General features: G+C 40.2%; 1 protein-coding gene across 1 annotated transcript in view; it reads right to left on the reverse strand.

The window, feature by feature from the left end:
- Window positions 1–18,129: 18,129 nt before the first annotated feature.
- UTP18 (UTP18 small subunit processome component) overlaps window positions 18,130–20,846 on the reverse strand; it is a 36,356-nt gene continuing 33,639 nt past the window's right edge. Inside the window, exons 12-14 of the mRNA XM_003912766.5 lie at window positions 20,402–20,544; window positions 19,068–19,106; window positions 18,130–18,280 (exon numbers count right to left, since the gene is read on the reverse strand). Coding sequence (XP_003912815.4) covers window positions 19,082–19,106; window positions 20,402–20,544 — 168 coding nt within the window. The 3' untranslated portion in view covers window positions 18,130–18,280; window positions 19,068–19,081. The remainder of the gene's footprint in view (window positions 18,281–19,067; window positions 19,107–20,401; window positions 20,545–20,846) is intronic.

Below are 20,846 nucleotides of genomic sequence, written 5' to 3' on the forward strand. Positions count from 1 at the left end.
AACCTGAGTGGGGGAGAAAAAAAACTTAAGCTGAAAATGGTTTGAAGAATAGCATTACTATTTCATGCCTTTTGAAAGGGAAGAGAAAACCAAAAATAGCAAGATGCAATAAAAATTGAGCTTTGGGTTTAAAAAAATTAAAATATCTTAAGAACAAATCAATCCCTTAAGAAAATTTCATTGTTCTGGCCAGGCACAGTGGCTCATGCTTGAAATCCCAGCACTTTGGGAGACCAAGGTGGGTGGATCACATGAGGTCAGGAGTTCAACACCAGCCTGGCCAAAATGGTGAAACCCTGTCTCTACTAAAACTACAAAAATTAGCCAGGTGTGGTGGTGGATGCCTGTAATCCCAGCTACACGAGAGGCTGAGGCAGGGGACTCACTTGAACCTGAGAGGCGGAGGTTACAGTGAGTTGAGATCACACCACTGCACTCCCAGGCTGGGCAACAAAGTGACACTCTGTCTCCAAAAAAAAAAAAAGACAATTTCATTGTTCTAACCAATTCTTTAGTGTATAAGTGTTTTTTTTTTTTTTTTTTACATCAAACCCAATCTCTCGAAAGACCATTATATTTTTCCTTTAATTACAGACAACTTGATTATATAAATGTTTTTGGTTTTTTTTAAAAAATACTCTTATTGTGGCTTATAGATACCATCCATGACATGCTGGGACTTTCTGGGTTCTCCTGAACATCTCTCTTTTTTTTTTTTTTTTTTTTTTTTGAGATGGAGTTTTGCTCTTGTTGCCCAGGCTAGAGTGCAGTGGTACGATCTCAGCTCACTGCAACCTCCGCTTCCTGGGTTCGAGGAACTCTCCTGCCTCAGCCTCACGAGTAGCTGGGATTACAGGCACCTGCCACCATACCCAGCCAATTTTTTCTGTTTTTAGTAGAGACAGGGTTTTACCATGTTGGCCAGGCTGGCCGGTCTGGTCTTGAACTCCTGAACTCACATGATCCACCCACCTCAGCCTCCCAAAGTGCTGGTATTAGAGGCATGAGCCACTGCGCCTGGCTTGAACATCTCTCTTTCTTAAACTACCAGTCATTTTATTCTAGGACTAAATTAACCATGCAAGATTCTTTCTCATATGAAATCATTTCTCTTGGCTGGGGATGGTGACTCACACCTATAATCCCAGCACTTTGAGAGGCTGAGGCAGGTAGATCGTTTGAGCTCGGGAGTTTGAGATGAGCCTGGCTGACATGGTGAAACCCCATCTCTATTAAAAATACAAAAATTAGCTGGGTATGGTGGCGTGCACCTGTAATCCTAGCTACTTGGGAGGCTGAGGCAGAAGAACTGCTTGAACCCGGGAGACAGAGGTTGCAGTGAGCCAAATTTTGTCACTGCACTCTAGCTGGGCAACAGAGGGAGACTAGCTGGGTGACAGAGGGAGACTGTCTGAAAAGAATAAAAAATCATTTCTCTTTAAGCTTTCTTACCAAAAAATACCTCTTTATTTCTATAACTTTCTTTTTCTGTTTGTTTTTTGAGACAGGGTCTCACTCTGTCACCCAGGCTGGAGTGCAGTGGCACGATCTCAGCTCATCACAACCTCTGTCACTAGAATTCAAGCAATTATCCTGCCTCAGCCTCCCGAGTAGCTGGGATAACAGGCGCACACCACCACACCTGGCTAATGTTTGTATTTTTAGTAAAGATGAAGTTACACCATATTACCCAGGCTGGCTTCGAACTCCTGGCCTCAAGTGATTCACCCATGTCAGCCTCCCGAAGTGCTGGGATTACAGGTGTGAGCCACCATGCCTGGCCTTTATTTCTATAATTTTCTTTACATCTCTCTTATTTCCTGGTTCCTTTTACCTTGATTATACATAACCTTTAAGCATTGAACTAGACAAAAATTATTCACCTTTTTCAAAAGGACACTTTTTTCAAGAAGGAATGTTTTCCTACAAGATATTTTTATTGGAAAAATACCCAAATAATGAAATATCTATTATTTAATTTAACATAAGTTTAGAATCTAAATTATGACAAGTTTGTCTACAAGTATTTCTCCCATTACATTTACCTAATTATTTTATTTTGCTTACCTAGTTTATGAAAACTGCGATAGTCATCATTTAAAGCTATGAAACCGCCATTGCAAAATTGTAACTGAAACAGTGAAAAAGATATGACTTAATCCATCTTGCTTCTAACCGTCAAGCTGTCCTTGTTCATTCCTGGGCATAGGCAAAACTAACTTTGGGAGGATCTGAGTTTATAGTTTAGCTTTTGTGATAGTTAATACTGAGTGTTAACTTGATTGGATTGAAGGATACAAAGTATTGATCCTGGGTGTGTCTGTGAAGGTGGTGCCAAAGGAGATTAACGTTTGAGTCAGCGGGCTGGGAAAGGCAGACCCACCCTTAATCTGGGTGGGCACAATCTAATCAACTGCCAGCTCTGCTAGAATAGAAGCAGGCAGAAAAATGTGAAAAGAGAGACTGGCCTAGCCTCCCAGCCTACATCTTTCTCCTATGCTGGATGCTTCCTGCCCTGGAACATTGGACTCCCAGTTCTTCAGTTTTGGAAGTCAAACTGACTCTCCTTGCTCCTCAGCCTGCAGATGGCCTATTGCAGGACCTTGTGATTGTGTGAGTTAACACTTAATATTAAATCCATATATATATATATGTATGTATGTATGTGTGTATTATATATATATATATTCCATTTGTTCTATCCCTCTAATGGAATATATATATAATTAGTTCTATCTCTCTAAAGAACCCCAACTAATACAGCCTTGAAACAAAGACAATAACAATCCTTTCCCAAAACAGACCTCCTTCCTGCCTGTAGACTAGACTGCCTAAAGCCACAAGATTAGAGGTTATAGTATTTCAGTAAATAATTCAAGCTGTAGCTATCTTCATTAAACCAATATCAAAGTCTTCTTTATTAAAAATTACACAAGCAAAGATCATTGTGTTTGGGGCTGGATTTATAGTTTTGTAAACCCTATGCCAAAATTTTGACACCTTATAGTATTTGGCAGGGATAAGTGTGAAATTGCTTGAACAATAAATACAAACAAAAATGTATGCTGGCAATTCTTATGACATTTCTAATATTACTTTACCAATAATTTTAAAGCTAGCTTATTTATTAAAGATTTTACTTAAGTCACATAAACTTGAAAAAGCATTTGACTAGTCTTTCCTTTTGTTCTGATAAAGTATTTAAGTGCTTTCATTTTTCTTCAAGCCAATTAATTAGAGCTTTATTATTATTATACTTAAAGTTCTAGGGTACATGTGCACAATGTGCAGGTTTGTTACACAGGTATACAAGTGCCATGTTGGTTTGTTACACCCATCAACTCGTCATTTACATTAGGTATTTCTCCTAATGCTATCCCTTCCCAATCCCTCAACAGGCCCCAGTGTGTGATGTTCCCTCCCCTGTATCCAAGTGTTCTCATTGTTCAAATTCCCACCTATGAGTGAGAACATGTGGTGTTTGGTTTTCTGTACTTGTTGAGAGTTTGCTCAGAATAATGGTTTCCACCTTCATCCATGTCCCTGCAAGGACATGAATTCATCCATTTTTATGGCTGCATAGTATTCCATGGTGTATATGTGCCACATTTTCTTAATCCAGTCTATTATTGATGGACATTTGGGTTGGTTCCAAGTCTTTGCTATTGTGAATAGTGCCACAATAAACATACATGTGCATGTGTCTTTATAGCAGCATGATTTATAATCATCTGGGTATATACCCAATAATGGGATCAGTGGGTCAAACGGTATTTCTAGTTCTAGATCCTTGAGGAAGTGCCACACTGACTTCTACAATGGTTGAACTAATTTACATTCCCAGCAACAGTGTAAAAGCGTTCCTATTTCTCCACATCCTCTCCGGCATCTGTTGTTTCCTGACATTTTAATGATCGCCATGCTAACTGGTGTGAGATGGTATCTCATTGTGGTTTTGATTTGCATTTCTCTGATGGCCAGTGATGCTGAGCATTTTTTAATGTTGCTTGCATAAATATTTTCTTTTGAGAAGTGTTTGTTCTTATCTTTTGCCCACTTTTTGATGGGGTTGTTTGTTTTTTTCTTGTATATTTGTTTAAGTTCTTTGTGGATTCTGGATATTAGCCCTTTCTCAGATGGGTAGCTGGAAGAATTTTCTCCCATTCTGTAGGTTGCCTGTTCACTCTGATGGTAGTTTCTTTTGCTGCGCAGAAGCTCTTTAGTTTAAGCAGATCACATTTGTTTATCTTGGCTTTTGTTGCCATTGCTTTCAGTGTTTTACTCATAATGTCACTGCCCATGCCTATGTCCTGAATGGTATTGCCTAGGTTTTCTTCTAGGGTTTGTATGGTTTTAGGTCTAACATTTAAGTCTTTAATCCATCTTGATTAAATACCTTATACTATTTTGTATAAGGTGTAAGGAAGGGATCCAGTTTCAGCTTTCTACATATGGCTAGCCAGTTTTCCCAGTACCATTTACTAAATAGGGAATCCTCTCCCTATTTCTTGTTTTTGTCAGATTTGTCAAAGATCAGATGGTTGTACATGTGTGGTGTTACTTCTGAGGCCTCTGTTCCTTTCCATTGGTCTCTTTGTTTTGGTACCAGTACCATGCTGTTTTGGTTACTGTAGACTTATAGTATAGTTTGAAGTTAGGTAGCATGATGCCTGCAGCTTTGTTCTTTTTACTTAGGATTGTCTTGGCTATGCGGGCTCTGTTTTGGTTCCATATGAACTTTAAAGTACTTTTTTCCAATTCTGTGAAGAAAATCATCAGTAGCTCGATGGGGATGGCATTGAATCTATAAATTACCTTGGGCAGTATGGCCATTTTCACAAAATTGATTCTTCCTATCCATGAGCATGGAATGTTCTCCCATTTGTTTGTGTCCTCTTTTATTTTGTTGAGCAGTGGTTTGTAGTTCTCCTTGAAGAGGTTCTCACATCCCTTGTAAGTTGGATTCCTAGGTATTTCATTCTCTTTGTAGCATTTGTGAATGGGAGTTCACTCATGATTTGACTCTCTGTTTGTCTGTTGTTGGTGTACAGGAATGCTTGTGATTTTTGCACATTGATTGTGTATCCTGAGATTTTGCCAAAGTTGCTTATCAGCTTAAGGAGATTTTAGGCTGAGACGATGGGGTTTTCTAAATATACAACCATGTCATCTGCAAACAGGGACAATTTGACTTCCTCTTTTTCTATTTGAACATCCTTTATTTCTCTTGCTTGACTGTCCTGGCCAGAACTGCCAACACTATGTTGAATAGGAGGGGTGAGAGAAGGCATCCCTGTCTTGTGCCAGTTTTCAAAGGGAATGCTTCCAGTTTTTACCCATTCAGTATGATATTGGCTGTGGGTTTGTCATAAATAGCTCTTATTATTTTGAGATATGTTCCATCAATACCTAGTTTATTGAGAGTTTTTAGCATGAAGGGCTGTTGAATTTTGTCAAAGGCCTTTTCTGCATCTATTGAGATAATCATGTGGTGTTTGTCATTGGTTCTGTTTATGTGATGGATTACATTTATTGATTTGCAGATGTTGAACCAGCCTTTCATCCCAGGGATGAAGCCAACTTCATCATGGTGGTTAAGCTTTTTGATGAGCTGCTGGATTTGGTTTGCCAGTATTTTACTGAGGATTTTTGCATCGACATTCATCAGGGATATTGGTCTAAAATTCTCAGGAGGATTCTTTTTCTATTAATTGGAATAGTTTCAGAAGGAATGGTACCAGCTCCTCTTTGGACCTCTGGTAGAATTTGGCTGTGAATCTGTCTGGTCTTGGACTTTTTTTGGTTGGTAGGCTGTTAATTATTGCCTCAATTTCAGAACCTGTTATTGGTCTATTCAGAGATTCAACTTCTTTCTGGTTTAGGCTTGGGAGGGTGTATGTGTCCAGGAATTCATCCATTTCTTCTAGATTTTCTAGTTTATTTGCATACAGGTGTTTATAGTATTCTCTGATGGTAGTTTGTATTTCTGTGGGATCTGTGGTGATATACCTTTTATCATTTTTTATTGCTTCTATTTGATTCTTCTCTCTTTTCTTCTTTATTAGTCTTGCTAGCAGTCTATCAATTTTGTTGATCTTTTCAAAAAACCAGCTCCTGGATTCACTGATTTTTTTGAAGGGTTTTTTGTGTCTCTATCTCCCTCAGTTCTGCTCTGATCTTAGTTATTTCTTGCCTTCTGCTAGCTTTTGAATTTGTTTGCTCTTGCTTCTCTAGTTCTTTTAATTATGATGTTAGGGTGTCAATATCAGATCTTTCCTGCTTTCTCTTGTGGACAGTTAGTGCTATAAATTTCCCTCTACACACTGCTTTAAATGTATCCTAGAGATTCTGGTATGTTTGTTTTTGTTCTCATTGGTTTCAAAGAACATCTTTATTTCTGCCTTCATTTCATTATTTACCCAGTAGTCATTCAGGAGCAGGTTGTTCAGTTTCCACGTAGTTGTGCAGTTTTGAGTGAGTTTCTTAAACCTGAGTTCTAATTTGATTGCACTGAGGTCTGAGAGACAGTTTGTTGTGATTTCTGTTCTTTTACGTTTGCTGAGGAGTGCTTTACTTCCAACTATGTGGTCAATTTTGGAATAAGTGAGATGTGGTGCTGAGAAGAATGTATATTCTGTTGATTTGGGGTGGAGAGCTCTGGAGATGTCTATTAGGTCTGCTTAGTGCAGAGCTGAGTTCAAGTCCTGGATATCTTTGTTAACCTTCTGTCTCATCAATCTGTCTAATATTGACAGTGGAGTGTTAAAGTCTCCATTATTATTGTGTGGGAGTCTAAGTCTCTTTGTAGGTCTCTAAGGACTTGCTTTATGAATCTGGGTGCTCCTGTATTGGGTGGATATATATTTAGGATAGTTAACTCTTCTTGTCGAATTGATCTGTTTACCATTATGTAATGCCCTTGTCTCTTTTGATCTTTGTTGGTTTAAAGTCTGTTTTATCAGAGACTAGGATTGCAACCCCTGCTATTTTTTCCTTTCCATTTGTTTGGTAGATCTTCCTCCATCACTTTATTTTGAGCCTATGTGTGTCTCTGCACGTGAGATGGGTCTCCTGAACACAGCACACTGACGGGTCTTGACTCTTTATCCAATTTGCCTGTCTGTGTCTTTTAATTGGGGCATTTAGCCCATTTACATTTAAGGTTAATATTGTTATGTGTGAATCTGATCCTGTCATTATGATGTTAGCTGGTTATTTTGCCCGTTAGTTGATGTGGTTTCTTCCTAGCATTGATGGTCTTTACAATTTGACATGTTTTTACAGTGGCTGGTACCAGTTGTTCCTTTCCATGTTTAGTGTTTCCTTCAGGAGCTCTTGTAAGGCAGGCCTGGTGGTGACAAAATCTCTCAGCATTTGCTTGTTTGTAAAGGATTTTATTTCTCTTTCACTTATGAAGCTTAGTTTGACTGGATATGAAATTCTGGGTTGAAAATCCTTTTCTTTAAGAATGTTGAATATTGGCCCCCACTCTCTTCTGGCTTGTAGGGTTTCTGCTGAGAGATCCGCTGTTAGTCTGATGGGCTTCCCTTTGTGGGTAACTGGACCTTTCTCTCTGGTTGCCCTTAACATGTTTTCCTTCATTTCAACCTTGGTGAATCTGGCAATTATGTGTCTTGGGGTTGCTCTTCTCAAGGAGTATCTTTGTGGTGTTCTCTGTATTTTGTGAATTTGAATGTTGGCCTGCCTTGCTAGCTTGGGGAAGTTCTCCTGGATATTATCCTAAAGAGTATTTTCCAACTTGGCTCCATTCTCCCCATCACTTTCAGGTACACAAATCAATGTAGATTTGGTCTTTTCACATAGTCCCATATTTTTTGGAGGCCTTGTTCATTTCTTCTTACTCTAATCTTGTCTTCTTGCTTTATTTCATTAATTTGATCTTCAATCACTGATATCCTTTCTTTCACTTGATCGAATTGGCTATTGAAGCTTGTGCATGCATCACAAAGTTCTTGTGCAATGGTTTTCAGCTCTGTCAGATCATTCAAGTTCTTCTCTACACTGTTTATTCTGGTGAGCCATTCGTCTAATCTTTTTTCAAGGTTTTTAGCTTCCTTGTGATGGTGTAGCACATGCTCCTTTAGCTCAGAGAGGTTTGTTATTACCGACCTTCTGAAGCCTACTTGTGTCAGCTTGTCGAAGTCATTCTCCATCCAGCTTTGTTCCACTGCTGGTGAGAAGCTGCGATCCTTTGGAGGAGAAGAGGCACTCTGGTTTTTAGAGTTTTCAGCTTTTCTACTCTGGTTTCTCCCCATCTTTGTGGTTTTATCTACCTTTGGTCTTTGATGCTGGTGACCTACAGATGGGGTTTTGGTGTAGATGACCTTTTTGTTGATGCTGGTGACCTACAGATGGGGTTTGGTATGGATGTCCTTTTTGTTGATATTGATGCTATTCAGGTCCTTCAGCTGCAGGTCTGTTGGTGTTTGCTGGAGGTCCACTCCAGACCTTGTTTGCCTGGGTATCACCAGCAGAGGCTGCAGAACAGCAAATATTGCAGAACAGCAAATATTTCTGCCTGATCCTTCCTCTGGAAGATTTGTCCCAGAGGGGCACCTGCCTGTATGAGGTGTCTCCCTGTTAGGCTACATGGGGTTCAGGGACCCACTTGAGGAGGCAATCTGTCTGTTCTCAGAGCTCAGATGCCATGCTGGGAGAACCACCATTCTCTTTAGAGGTGTCAGACAGGGATGTTTAAGATTGAAGAAGTTTCTGCTGCTTTTTTTTTTTTTTTTTTTTTTGAGATGGAGTCTCGCTCTATCACCCAGGCTGGAGTGCAGTGGTGTGATCTCAGCTCACAGCTCTGCCTCCTGGGTTCATACCATTCTCCTGCCTCAGCTTCTCCGAGCAGCTGGGACTACAGGCACACCCACCACCATGCCTGGCTAATTTTTTGTATATTTAGTAGAGAAGGGGTTTCACCATGGTCTCAATCTCCTGACCTCGTGATCCACCCACCTCAGCCTCCCAAAGTGCTGGGATTACAAGCATGAGCCACCGAGCCCAGCCTCTGCTGCCTTTTATTCAGTTATGCCCTGCCCACAGAGGTAGAGTCTATAGAGGCAGTAGGCCTTGCTGAGCTGTGGTGGGCTCCACCCAGTTTGAGTTTCCCCGCCACTTTGTTTATCTACTCAAACCTCAGCAATGGCAGATGCCCCTCTCCCCACCAGGCTGCAGCCTCACAGGTCCATCTCAGACTGCTGCACAAGCCTTGAGCAATGCTCCGTGGGCGCAGGACTCACCAAGTCAGGCATGAGAGAGAATCTCCATGTCTGTTGGTTGCTAAAACCTTGTGAAAAGTGCAGTAGTTGGGTGGGAGTGTCCCATTTTTCCAGGTACAGTCTGTCATGGCTTCCCTTGGCTAGGAAGGGGAAATCCCCAGACCCCTTGCATTTCCTGGGTGAGGCGATGTCCTGCCCTGCTTCAGCTCGCCCTCTGTGGGCTGCACCCACTGTTCAACCAGTACCAGTGAGAGGAACCAGGTATCTCAATTGGAAATGCAGAAATCACGCATGTTCTGCATCAATCACACTGGGAGCTACAGACCAGAGTTGTTCCTATTCAGCCATCTTGGAATGAAAATTAGAGGTTTTATATATTTTTAGTAGTGAAACATGGTGTACACAACACATAATTACACAGATATATTAGGCGTACCAATACAAGTACATCTGATAGATTCATAAGACCTACTTTTCTTTTCCTGTCTTAGACTTGTGAACTCCTGATAACCTGTTTCATTACCCCAGCAGTTGTCAGCTAAATAGCCTTAAATCTGCATATTGAAGGAAACAACTCTTAGATGAAAAATCAGGTAACGAAATTTACATCTCAAGGTACAGAGAGAAAAAGTCTGGTGGTGCTAGAGGGAGATTAAAGATGGATGCCAAATCAAACATAAAATTATAGAAATGTATCATAGGATTGTATAAGGAAACCAATTTTATTTAGATAGGGACTATCTCCCTTTTAAGTGGATCTCTGATCTCTGGGCAGAGCCACCTGAATCCTGGATCTCCAAAAAGGAAGAATGACTGTGAGGCTAGACCTCATGATACTTCTCCAGTGCACGCAAAAAAAAATTTTTTTAAACAAAGACATTTCTAAGTGTCTAAACTACATTCTTCCTTAACAACCCAAGAGTTGCCTCTGTAGCAATAACTATTTTAGTTTTAAAAAATCAGGTAACACAATACAAAAGCAGTTTGAGAACTGAGACAAACTTGTCTGTTTACACTCTTTGGATTCCATAAGGAAAAACAAACATTTCCCAAAAGGGAGTCTGGCATCTTCTGTTTTCTTTTTTTTGAGACAATGTCTCGCTCTGTTGCCCAGGCTGCAGTGCAGTGGCCGTGATCTCGGCTCACTGCAAGCTCCGCCTCCCAGGTTCACACCATTCTCCTGCCTCAGCCTCCTGAGTATCTGGGACTATAGGTGCCCGCCACCACTCCTGGCTAATTTTTTGTACTTTTTTTTAGTAGAGACAGGGTTTCACCATGTTGGCCAGACTGGTCTTGATCTCCTAACCTCATGATCCGCCCACCTCGGCCTCCCAAAGTGCTGGGATTACACCTTCTCTGTTTTCTTTAAGGAACTTCAGACTATTATAAACTATTTTAGGTCCTTCATGCAGCAGAGGGTGCAAGAGAAAGGAGGGACAGCAGAAGCAAATAAAGAAAACGGAATTCAGTCAACAGAGAAGAAAAAAGCTTTTGTTCAAAAAAAAAGACAAGGTCCTAAGAGGAAAAAAAAAATAAAGTCCTTTAAAATACAAACACACACACGCATGCATCTTCGATGTTAGCTTTTAATTGAGCTGACTTTTAACCATTGAGTTCCTTTAAAAAAAGTCTTTTTAAATTTCATTACTGTATTTCAAATAGGAAAAATTGCTGCTATTTCAGAAGTATCAGGTATGAAACCAGAAAGGGCTTCATTTAGGGACAAAACCCAGGCTGTCGTGGTGATAAAAAGAAGGCAGAACATTAGCTATGGAACTCCACTGTGGGGTGACAGCCATTGCTCTTACAGTTTGGCCTGGCTACCCAAAAGGTGGCCTTGTTATGTAAATAAAGCCCCTTAAGTAATCAAAATCAAAATCAAATAGCTTTCCTTTTTTTTTTTTCCTTTTTGCTGGCCGTTATCACCTTTGTGTTAACGAAGCCATTGTCACCTTCCCTTCGTGGGAAGGGGGGTATGGGGGGAGTATGGGGGAAATGAAAAACAGCCCGCAAGAGGGAAAAAAAAGGAAAGATTTTTTATTTTGACTACTTGAAGGCTTTGTTTACATAACAAGGCCACCTTTTTGTGTATGTGTGGGAATTTAGTCAATTCAGAAGGCTTGTTCCCTATAATTTGAAACTTTCTTTGGATTTGATCAAGTCAGATACAGTTGGTCAAACCCAATGGGAAAAAGGTTGAAACAACAAAAACAGAGACAAACAACAACAAAAACGTTAAGCAAAACAAACAATCGCACAACTTATATGATTACTGAGCACTCTAATGGTAAGGAGAAATTAAGACTAGCTGGTTGTTAACCTTAACTTTAGCCAAGACAAACCCCAATGCAGTTACTTACCTGGGGACAGGTCTCAGGCTGAAGACTGCTCTCTATTATCCTAGAAGCAGGAAAAAAACCTTCAAATTCGCCTTCCCTGGTTGGGAGCAAGTTCAAAGTCCTCAAGAAGTAACTTGCCTTCCATTATCATGGAAGCAGGAAAACTTGCCTTCCTTGTGCTGGAGGAAGCAAATAAAACTCAAAAAAAAAAAAAAAAAAAAAAAAAAAGTTGTACAGCAAAATCAGATCTTGACCAAATTTTGAGAGATCAGGGATTCTCTGGAGGGCATTCTTCCAGGCCTCAGCAAATTGTCCTATTGGTTTGAGCCATAAAGATAGCTCAAGATGGTACCAAGCACTGATAGGAGATTTGTCAAAGTTCGGCGGCGGGGGGGGGGGGGGGGGGCACCTCCACTCGAGAGTTCCTTCCTGGTTACCAAAATGTGAACCCTGAATATCTGAGACAAGTCTCAGTTCATTTAGAAAGTTTATTTTGCCAAAGTTGAGGACTTGCACCTGTGACACAGCCTCAGGAAGTCCTGACAACATGCGCCCAAGGCAGTCGGGACACAGCTTGGTTTTATACATTTTAGGGAGACATGAGACATCAATCAATATATGTAAGAGGTACATTGGTTCTGTCCAGAAAGGTAGGACAACTTAAAGCAGTGAGGGGGCTTCCAGGTAACAGGTAGGTGAGAGACAAACGGTAGCATTCCTCTGAGTTTCTGATTAGCCTTTCCAAAGGAGGCAATCAGATGTGCATTTATCTCAGCACAGGGATGACTTTGAATAGAATGGGAGGCAGGTTTGCCCTCACCAGTTCCTGGCTTGACTTTTCCCTTTAGCTTAGTGATTTGGGGGCCCCAAAATTTATTTTCCTTTCATGCCTCTGTCCCCCTAAAATATCTAAAATCAAGCTATAACCCAACCACCTTGGGCACATGTTCTCAGGATCTCTTGAGAGTCTGCATCAGGCCTTGGTCACTCATATTTGGCTCAGAATAATTCCCTCAAATATTTTATGGAGCTTGACTCTTTGTTGCCAACTTTTTGTTCTATCTGTAATCAAGTCAGTTTTTTTATAAAATAAAAAAGTTTATAAAAGTTTATAAAATTATATGTCTAACATATGGAGCAAGCATTGAACTAAATGCTGGAGACACAAAGGTGAATAAAACCTAGCAGGAAAGAAAGAAGTTGACAAATACATGTCAAGAATGTGGAGGCGGGAAAGTATTGCTTTCCCTGATGAACTAGTATAAACTCCTCTAACATTATGAATCACCTAACTTGTGTTACCCATTGTTCAGTGGCAGAAATCAAAATCACAGCTTGAGCAAACTAAAATAATAACAGGAATCATGTTTCACTCATGAGATTATGAACAACATCTAGTGGTGAACACATACAATAAAGGGTACAGGTACCATAGTAAAAGTCCATCCAGTTTACCATTTAGGACCAAAAAATGTGGACAAGGAATTCCAACTGAGTCTTGCTAGGTAAGCGATGTTTGAAAGGAAGCAAAGGAAAAAGCAAGGGAGACACATCAGCAAAACAAAGTCATGGAGGAGAGCAACAGCTTGGCTTATTCAGGGAAATCACAAGTAGCTCAAGATACGGGCAGCCTCCTAGGAGTGAGAAAGCTGGAGAGATGTGAAAAGGCCAAACTAACAGGCCTTTCTAACAAGCTAAGGAGCTTGAACATCATCTTGCAGCTGACCATGGTCAAAATGATTATGATGACTGTAACTAACATTCACTGAGAATGTGTTCCGGGCCAGGTGCTGTTGTAACTAATCCTACAAGGCAGGTCTGTTTTTATGCCCGTTCTATGTATGGAGAAATTAAAGAGTGTTTGGGAGAGATGAACTGTTGAAGAATGTTAAGCAAGTATAGCATGTTAAAATGTGCATTCTTAAAACACATCTCTGTATATACTACAGATGAAATAATACACCTTGCCTTTGCTTCAAAATAAACCAGAGTTTGTGGGTGAGGATATAAAGATTTCCAGTTGTTGAATCTAGGTGATGCATACTATTATACTAATCTCTCATCTTTTTTTCTTTCTTTTTTTTGAGACGGAGTCTTTGATCACCCAGGCTGAGTATAATAGTGCAATGTCGACTCACTGCAACCTCTGCCTCCCAGGTTTAAGTGATTCACCTGCCTCAGCCTCCCAAGTAGCTGGGATTACAGGTGCACACCACCATGCCCAGCTAATTTTTGTATTTTTTAGTATAGATGGGGTCTCGCTATGTTGGCCAGGCTGGTCTCGAACTCCTGACCTCAGGTGATCCACCCGGCTCGGCCTCCCAAAGTGCTGGGATTACACGTGTGAGCTAACATGCATGGACTCATCTTTTATATGTTTGAAGTCTTGCATAATAAATGTTTAAAATAATCGCTGGCTATAATGTGGGCATCCAATTGAAAAGCAGGAAGTGGGAAGTAATAAAACCCGTTAGGGGATTGTTTGATAAGTGAAAGCTGATGAGGGCTGGGGAAGTGGCGGTATGCTAGAGAGAACAATCTTTTTTAGTAAATTTTTAATTTTTGTGGGTACATAGTAGGTGTATATATTTATGGGGTACATGAGATATTTTGATACAGGCATGCAATGTGTAAGAATTACATCATAGGGCTGGGCGCGGTGGTTCACGCCTGTAATCCCAGCACTTTGGGAGGCCGAGGTGGGCGGATCACCTGAGGTCAGGAGTTCGAGACCAGCCTGACCCATATAGTAAAACTCCATCTCTACTAAAAACACAAAAATTAGCCGTATGTGGTGGGGTGCACCTGTAATCCCGGCTACTCGGGAGTCTAAGGCAGGAGGATCACTTGAATCTGGGAGGCGGAGGTTGCAGTGAGCCGAGATTGTGCCACTGCACTCCAGCCTGGGCGACAGAGCAAGACTGTCTCAAAAAAAAAAAAAAAAAAAAAAAGAACTACATCATGAAAAATGGAGTATCAATCCTCATTTTATCCTTTGTTTTTATCCTTTGTTACAATCCAATTACACTGTTATTTTAGAATGTACAATTATTACTGACTATAGTCACTTTGTTGTGCTATTAAATACTAGGTCTTATTCATTACAGAGAAAAATTGGAAAAATATTGCTTTGAACTTAGTCTTTGTGGTCGGGGGTGGGGTAGAGAAAAATCTCAAGTTTAAAGTCAGTCTAAAATACCTAGCTTATGTGACAGTTAATGGAGAAGCTTTAACATTACAGGGAACATAAAAAGAGAATTTGGGAACAGTGGAGGACAGGGTATGGAAATGTGTCAAGTTTGGCATGCCAGTGAGGCACCTAGGCCAGTGGTCCTTTAATAAGAAATGTACATTGAGGTGAGACCGGTGGCTCACGTCTATTATAATCCCAGCACTTTGGGAAGTTGAGGCAGGCAAACTGCTTGAGCCCAGGAGTTCCAAGACCAGCCTGGGCAATATGGAGAAACACTCTCTCTACTAAAAATACAAAAATCAGATGGGCGTGGTGGTGTGCCTCTGTAGTACTAGCTACTCGAGAAGCTGAGGTGGAAGAATCACTTGAACCTGGGAGATCGAGGCTGCAGTGAGCCACGATCATGCCACTGTACTCCAGCATGGGTGACAGAGCAAGACCCTGTCTCAAAAGAAAAGAAATGTACATTGAATGTACCCCAATGTAAACATATCTGTTTATGGCCAGGTGCAGTGGCTCATGCCTGTAATCCCAGCACTTTGGGAGACCAAGGCAGGTGGATCACCTGAGGTCAGGAGTTCGAGACCAGCCTGGCCAACATGGTGAAACCCTGTCTCTACTAAAAATACAAAAATTAGTCAGCCGTGGTGATGGATGCCTGTAATCCCAGCTACTCTGGAGGCTGAGACAGGAGAATCGCTTGAACCCGGGAGGTGGAGGTTGCAGTGAGCCGAGATCACGACATTGCACTCCAGCCTGGGCAACAAGAGCAAAACTCCATCTCAAAAACAAAAACAAAACAAAAAACTGTATCTGTTTGTAAGTTATCTCTATGATCTACAGCATGAATACATTATGTAACAAAAATACTTTTTTTAGACAGAGTGTCACTGTGTTGCCAGGATGGAGTGCAGTGGCACAAACTTGGCTCACTGTAACCTTCGCCTCCCGGGTTCAAGTGATTCTCCTGCCTCAGCCTCCCAAGTAACTGGGAGAAAACTACTTTTTACACAGCATAGAAGTTCTAGTATTTCTTTCCCACAATCTAAAGGGCTGTATCTCATACCCTTAGAGTATGCAAACCCTGCTTTGTGGACCACTGATCTATGTCAAAATGATGGCTTTGGGACCAAGATGTTCAATCTGTTGAAACCTCAGTATACTTCCCTGTAAAATGACAAATGTTATTTTCCTCACAGAGGAATGAGAATTGTATGAGATTCTATGTATATATTACTGAGGTCAGCACAATTACAGCACCAGGGGGTCGGGAAGTGCTATCCACATTCCCACAGCCTACCTTCTCCCCAAGGCTCTTGCTCCAGCCTCCATTTCCTTCAGTTTAAAATAAAAGAATGGAAAATGCTTTGTTTCTTGTGTAATGACTTTGCAGATGCATTTAAGTATCTTCCCAAGTAGCTTAAGAACTCTTCGAAGCTGTGAGTAAGCACCTGACTTCATGGGCATTTGCTTGCCTCCATCCCATCCTCAAACTGGAGGTGCAGATATGCCTACAAACCCTTCAGCTGGTCGGCTTAGAACAGGTTACATATCCTCACCAGAAACACACACATACCCACACACACTTAACGTCCATCTGTAAGGCAAATAACTTTTCACCCGTACTTTGTTTAAACAGAGGAAACGTCTTCGTAAGACTAATCATTATTCGGTTCACTAAATATTAGTGAGGACGAGGGGAGAGATGAATGGGATACATCAAAGATTTCAACTTGTCGATTTATTACTCAAAGTATACCCAAGTACATCCTGTGTGGCTCTGGATGGCAAAATATCACCTCACAGCTCAAGATGGTTTCCCCCAAAAACAGGGACACGAGCCACTTTCATGCTGTCACAGCAACTGCCAAAAGAGCATCTGTAAAGAAGTTCATGGCTATGGATCTCATTTCCTTGAAGAATTAACTTTTCTCTGGTTACAAGGAGACGCACTGAAAGCCTGACTCAAATCTCTAACTTCCACTGAGGGGGGAAAAATTAAACGTTAAAATACAAGACACAGGATTAGTAGCATCTCTGTCTGCAGAACAAATAGCACATCTGTCTACCTTGGAGATTAGAACTGGATTCTTTATTCTGCTCCTAGTAGTGTATAAAAATGATCTAGAGAGTTTAAAAAAGAACAGTTAAAATTTAGACTCTGCTTCCATCATTTTCTGCAGAATAAGTTCCTATAATTGTCACACTTCTGGGAACTGAAAACCACACGCAAAATAAGCACATGTAAGGCTTGGTGTCCATTTCTGAAATGATTTAGCTGAAGCTAAGGACAAGGTGACAGCAAAAAGCTCCAAAAGCCTTGCCTTCAACTATTCATGTGATAGAATGCTGCCCTCTAGCAATGGGAGAGAGAAATAGCACTAACAAGCCCACTGGTTTCAGGAATGTGAGGTTTTAGCATTAATACTATTTACTATGGAAAAAGTTGCTGAGAAAGGAAATAGGGGAAGTGTCTCCACAATTAGATTGCAATAGTCCATCTCAAGATGAAATGTTCTTTTAGAAAGATGCTGGGATAAGTTAACACAACCCACACCTATTGGACTGCTCTACATCCTACATCCTCTCCAGCTGACCCAGGAGAGCCTTGAAGACACAAAGGGGACCTATTACTTCACTGGACAGAGTTACTTTCTGTTGCTGAAAAAACTCCCTCCTCCGCCCTGACTTCTCTCTTCCATGTTTTAGTAGAGGGTGGGGCTGAAAGCTATTAGACCTAACTTGATACTTCTCATAACACCCGCCCACCCCTTTAATGCTTCTTAAATGCACAACATAGTGTCAGTTCTTCCTAAGAAATGTAAGGACTGGTCTCAAGCAAGGTTATATTATAAGATAACTATGGAGCCAGCTGTCAACCTTGAAATACAAATTAAACATTTAAGTTGGCATAATGAACACTTATCTCCAGGAAGGGCAGTGGCTGATAATCTGTAGGACAAGACTACCAGGTTTACTATGCCCCCTCTTCAAATAACAATGGCAATGATTTGAAGTAATAAGCCCAGAAAAACCTTTTCATTTCCAAAATCACCTTTCCCAGAAGACTTGGAAGTTCAAACTTCACTACGTGAGATTTCACTGCTCTATATCAAGCCAACTGACCTCCACAGCTCAAGAGACTTACCTGTTAGCTGATCCCCTAAAGCAAAGAGAGATCTATTCAGGAAGGGGGAAACTAGGCATCAGGGTTAGCTGTGAAGTATGAGAAAATCTGCTTATATTTTATTTTTGGCTACAGACAGGTGTTTCCAATTTCTCATGTTTAGTCTTAAATGCATCCAAGTTTGTGTGTGTGTGTGTTGGGGGTAGTGGGAAGAACCAGATACACTTATTTTCAAACAAAAGCTGCCACATGTTTATTAAGACATTACCGGCTCTTAAGCACACTGGCTCTATAAATCATTTTCCATATATTATCACACATTCAGGAAAGTTTCTGAGACGATATATCAAGACAGGCTTATCTTGTGACTCAACTGGACCTGAGGAAAGAACAAAAGAAATTACATACCTGATTTATAGCTGCTGGTCATCAACAAACACATACTGGCAATGTAATCTTTAGAGACAGGATAGCCAAACTGCTTTCCCCTCCTGGCTAAAGCTTTGCCCAAAATGCCTGTAACTTCAAAAATCCTTTGTCCTAATTAAATATATATATCTGCATTCTCAAAGTCTCTCAACATTCATTAATCTCTGAGGAGACCAAACAGTCAACTGAGATGAAGAGGCCAATTGCAAAGCTCAATCTCAGAACCACTGCATCTCAGACCCGAAAGGACGCTATGAGAAGGGAAGGATGTTCTACGGTTTTAAATATTGGGCAGTAGAACTGATGGCCAGCCCCATTATCTAGCTCTGTGAAACAGGGCAAGTTGCTAATTTCTCAAGAAACATATATATAAGAGGATTTAAGCTCATACAAGCTATAGCTATATTTGAAGACCCATCTCTCTGTGTTATTAAGTCTTTTGTGGATTAAACATGCTCAGTAATTACAATTTTGATGAGAATTATTGAATGCAACATTAGAGATCAGACCTCAGAAGAACCGAGCCAGATTATTGTGATTTGGGATAAGAAATTTCCAAGGAAGGTTCAACTTCAGCTAGACGGTTCCTGATCTACTTCCATCCCACCCCTCTAAATAAAGATGCAGTAACCTAGGGGTAAAGAAACAAAGCTCAGCTAATGTGCTGCTTCCACCAATTGACAGCAATGGATGTAACCTTAAAACCAGCAGAATTTGTAAGACAAGGGTTTTCTTACTTCAAACAGTCTCTTTAGAAGTCTGAGTAATGGTGCAACCTGGAAAAGTGAAAAATAATCATCTAAACTTTGTAATTACCCACAGTATTTTCAATTAGATCACAGAATGGCATTTAGGAAGATTTTAGCGGGAAAAATATGTAATTACAATCATTCACACCAGGCAGTTAGGTTCAGACTCGTCAATCTGACATTCTGGAGGATTCGAATGCCTCAGATTTTAGATAACATGAGTAAGCTTACTCCAAAGTTTCACATGGGGGTCTATGAAATACCTGATCAGAAATAATCAATAAAAATGTCATCAGTCCATTCCAGTCACTGGTATAGCTAGAAACAGTCTCATTCTACAGAGCAATCCCCTGGTGAACAATCTAATGGCCTTTGGGTCTTAGAGAAAAGAAAATTTCAGTTATAAAAATACCGAAGGATTTGGAAGAGAAGTGCAATAAGAATCTGCATCCTTTTATAAAATACAAAACTGAAATAGAACCACTCCAAATCTGATCTGAAATGAGACTGATGAAATTATCCTGGTATAACCCATTTTCCTTTCAAAGTAAGTAGAACTTTAAACTACATTATTGTCTGGTACATTCTTCTTTCACAACTATTTCCTCAAAACCAATTTACATTCCTCCTTTTCTTCACTCCTGATTTTAGTTCATTTTGAAAGCAGGAGTTCCCTAAAGCATACAAACATAAACACAGGGTTCTATGTAGCATTCACTAGCAACACAAGGAGCAAGGAAAGAGGGCTGTGATTTACATCGCAAGTTTTCTACTGAAAACTCTTTAGTTTGCCCTGAAGATCCACCTTGTCACCTATATCTTCTGGCAATGATGTAATTAGGTTTTGTTTGTTCCTGTTTTATAGCCAAGTATGTTGGGTACAGAAAAGAACGTGGACAGTGCATGTAAGTTTTGGTTATCTTTGTGCTTAACACCCTTATTTACAGCTTACAGCTACAGGGAAAGAAACACCTTTTAAAAAGAAATCAATTAAATCTAGTGGAATAAACTGAATTATTAAATCAGCAAAAGTTAATCTAAACATAAGGCACCAAGAAAGTGGAAATATTATTAAAATGGCTACTTTTCCTCAATTTGACATTCTCAAAATAGTGCTTTCCAAAAAATATATATATTCCCCTGGTGAACTTTTCTGCTAGTGACATTTTATGGTAGAAAAATACCTAAAGATAATGAAGATGAGAGTCAAGATAAACAGGCTATAATTTACTAATTGTAGAATTAGGAATATATAGTATCTCTTCATACTGTCACACGTAGTTTATAGGTATCTCTGACTTTTAAACATAAATAATACCTACCTATACATCAGGGCCTTGCCCTTTTCATTCCCCAAGGCAAAGTATCCACTTCTTGGAGAAAAATCCATGGTATGAACATGAGAAATATTCTTCTTTTTAACCACTGGGAAGTTTGAAAATACTGTACAGGAAGGAAGATGAACCTGCAGGAGATAATAAAAAGCTTTAAACTGTAACAACTGGGAGCTCATGTTTCTTAAATTGTAATCTTCGTTCTATTTTTCTGCTGAAACATAAAGCTCATTCTGATTGTAGCACACAAGAAAGTACAGTCTATTAGTGCAGCAAAGTATTCCAAAATCAAGTTTGATCTTTCATTTTTTTTATTACTTTATTTTTATAGTTAAGAGACATGACTGCAGTTTTGCTACATGAATTTCTTGCACAGTGGTGAAGTCTGGGCTCTTAAGTGTCACCATCATTCCAATGGTGGACAGGGGTGTCC

The sequence above is a fragment of the Papio anubis genome, chromosome 17 (assembly GCF_008728515.1).
Source record: "Papio anubis isolate 15944 chromosome 17, Panubis1.0, whole genome shotgun sequence".
Lineage (NCBI taxonomy): Eukaryota > Metazoa > Chordata > Mammalia > Primates > Cercopithecidae > Papio > Papio anubis.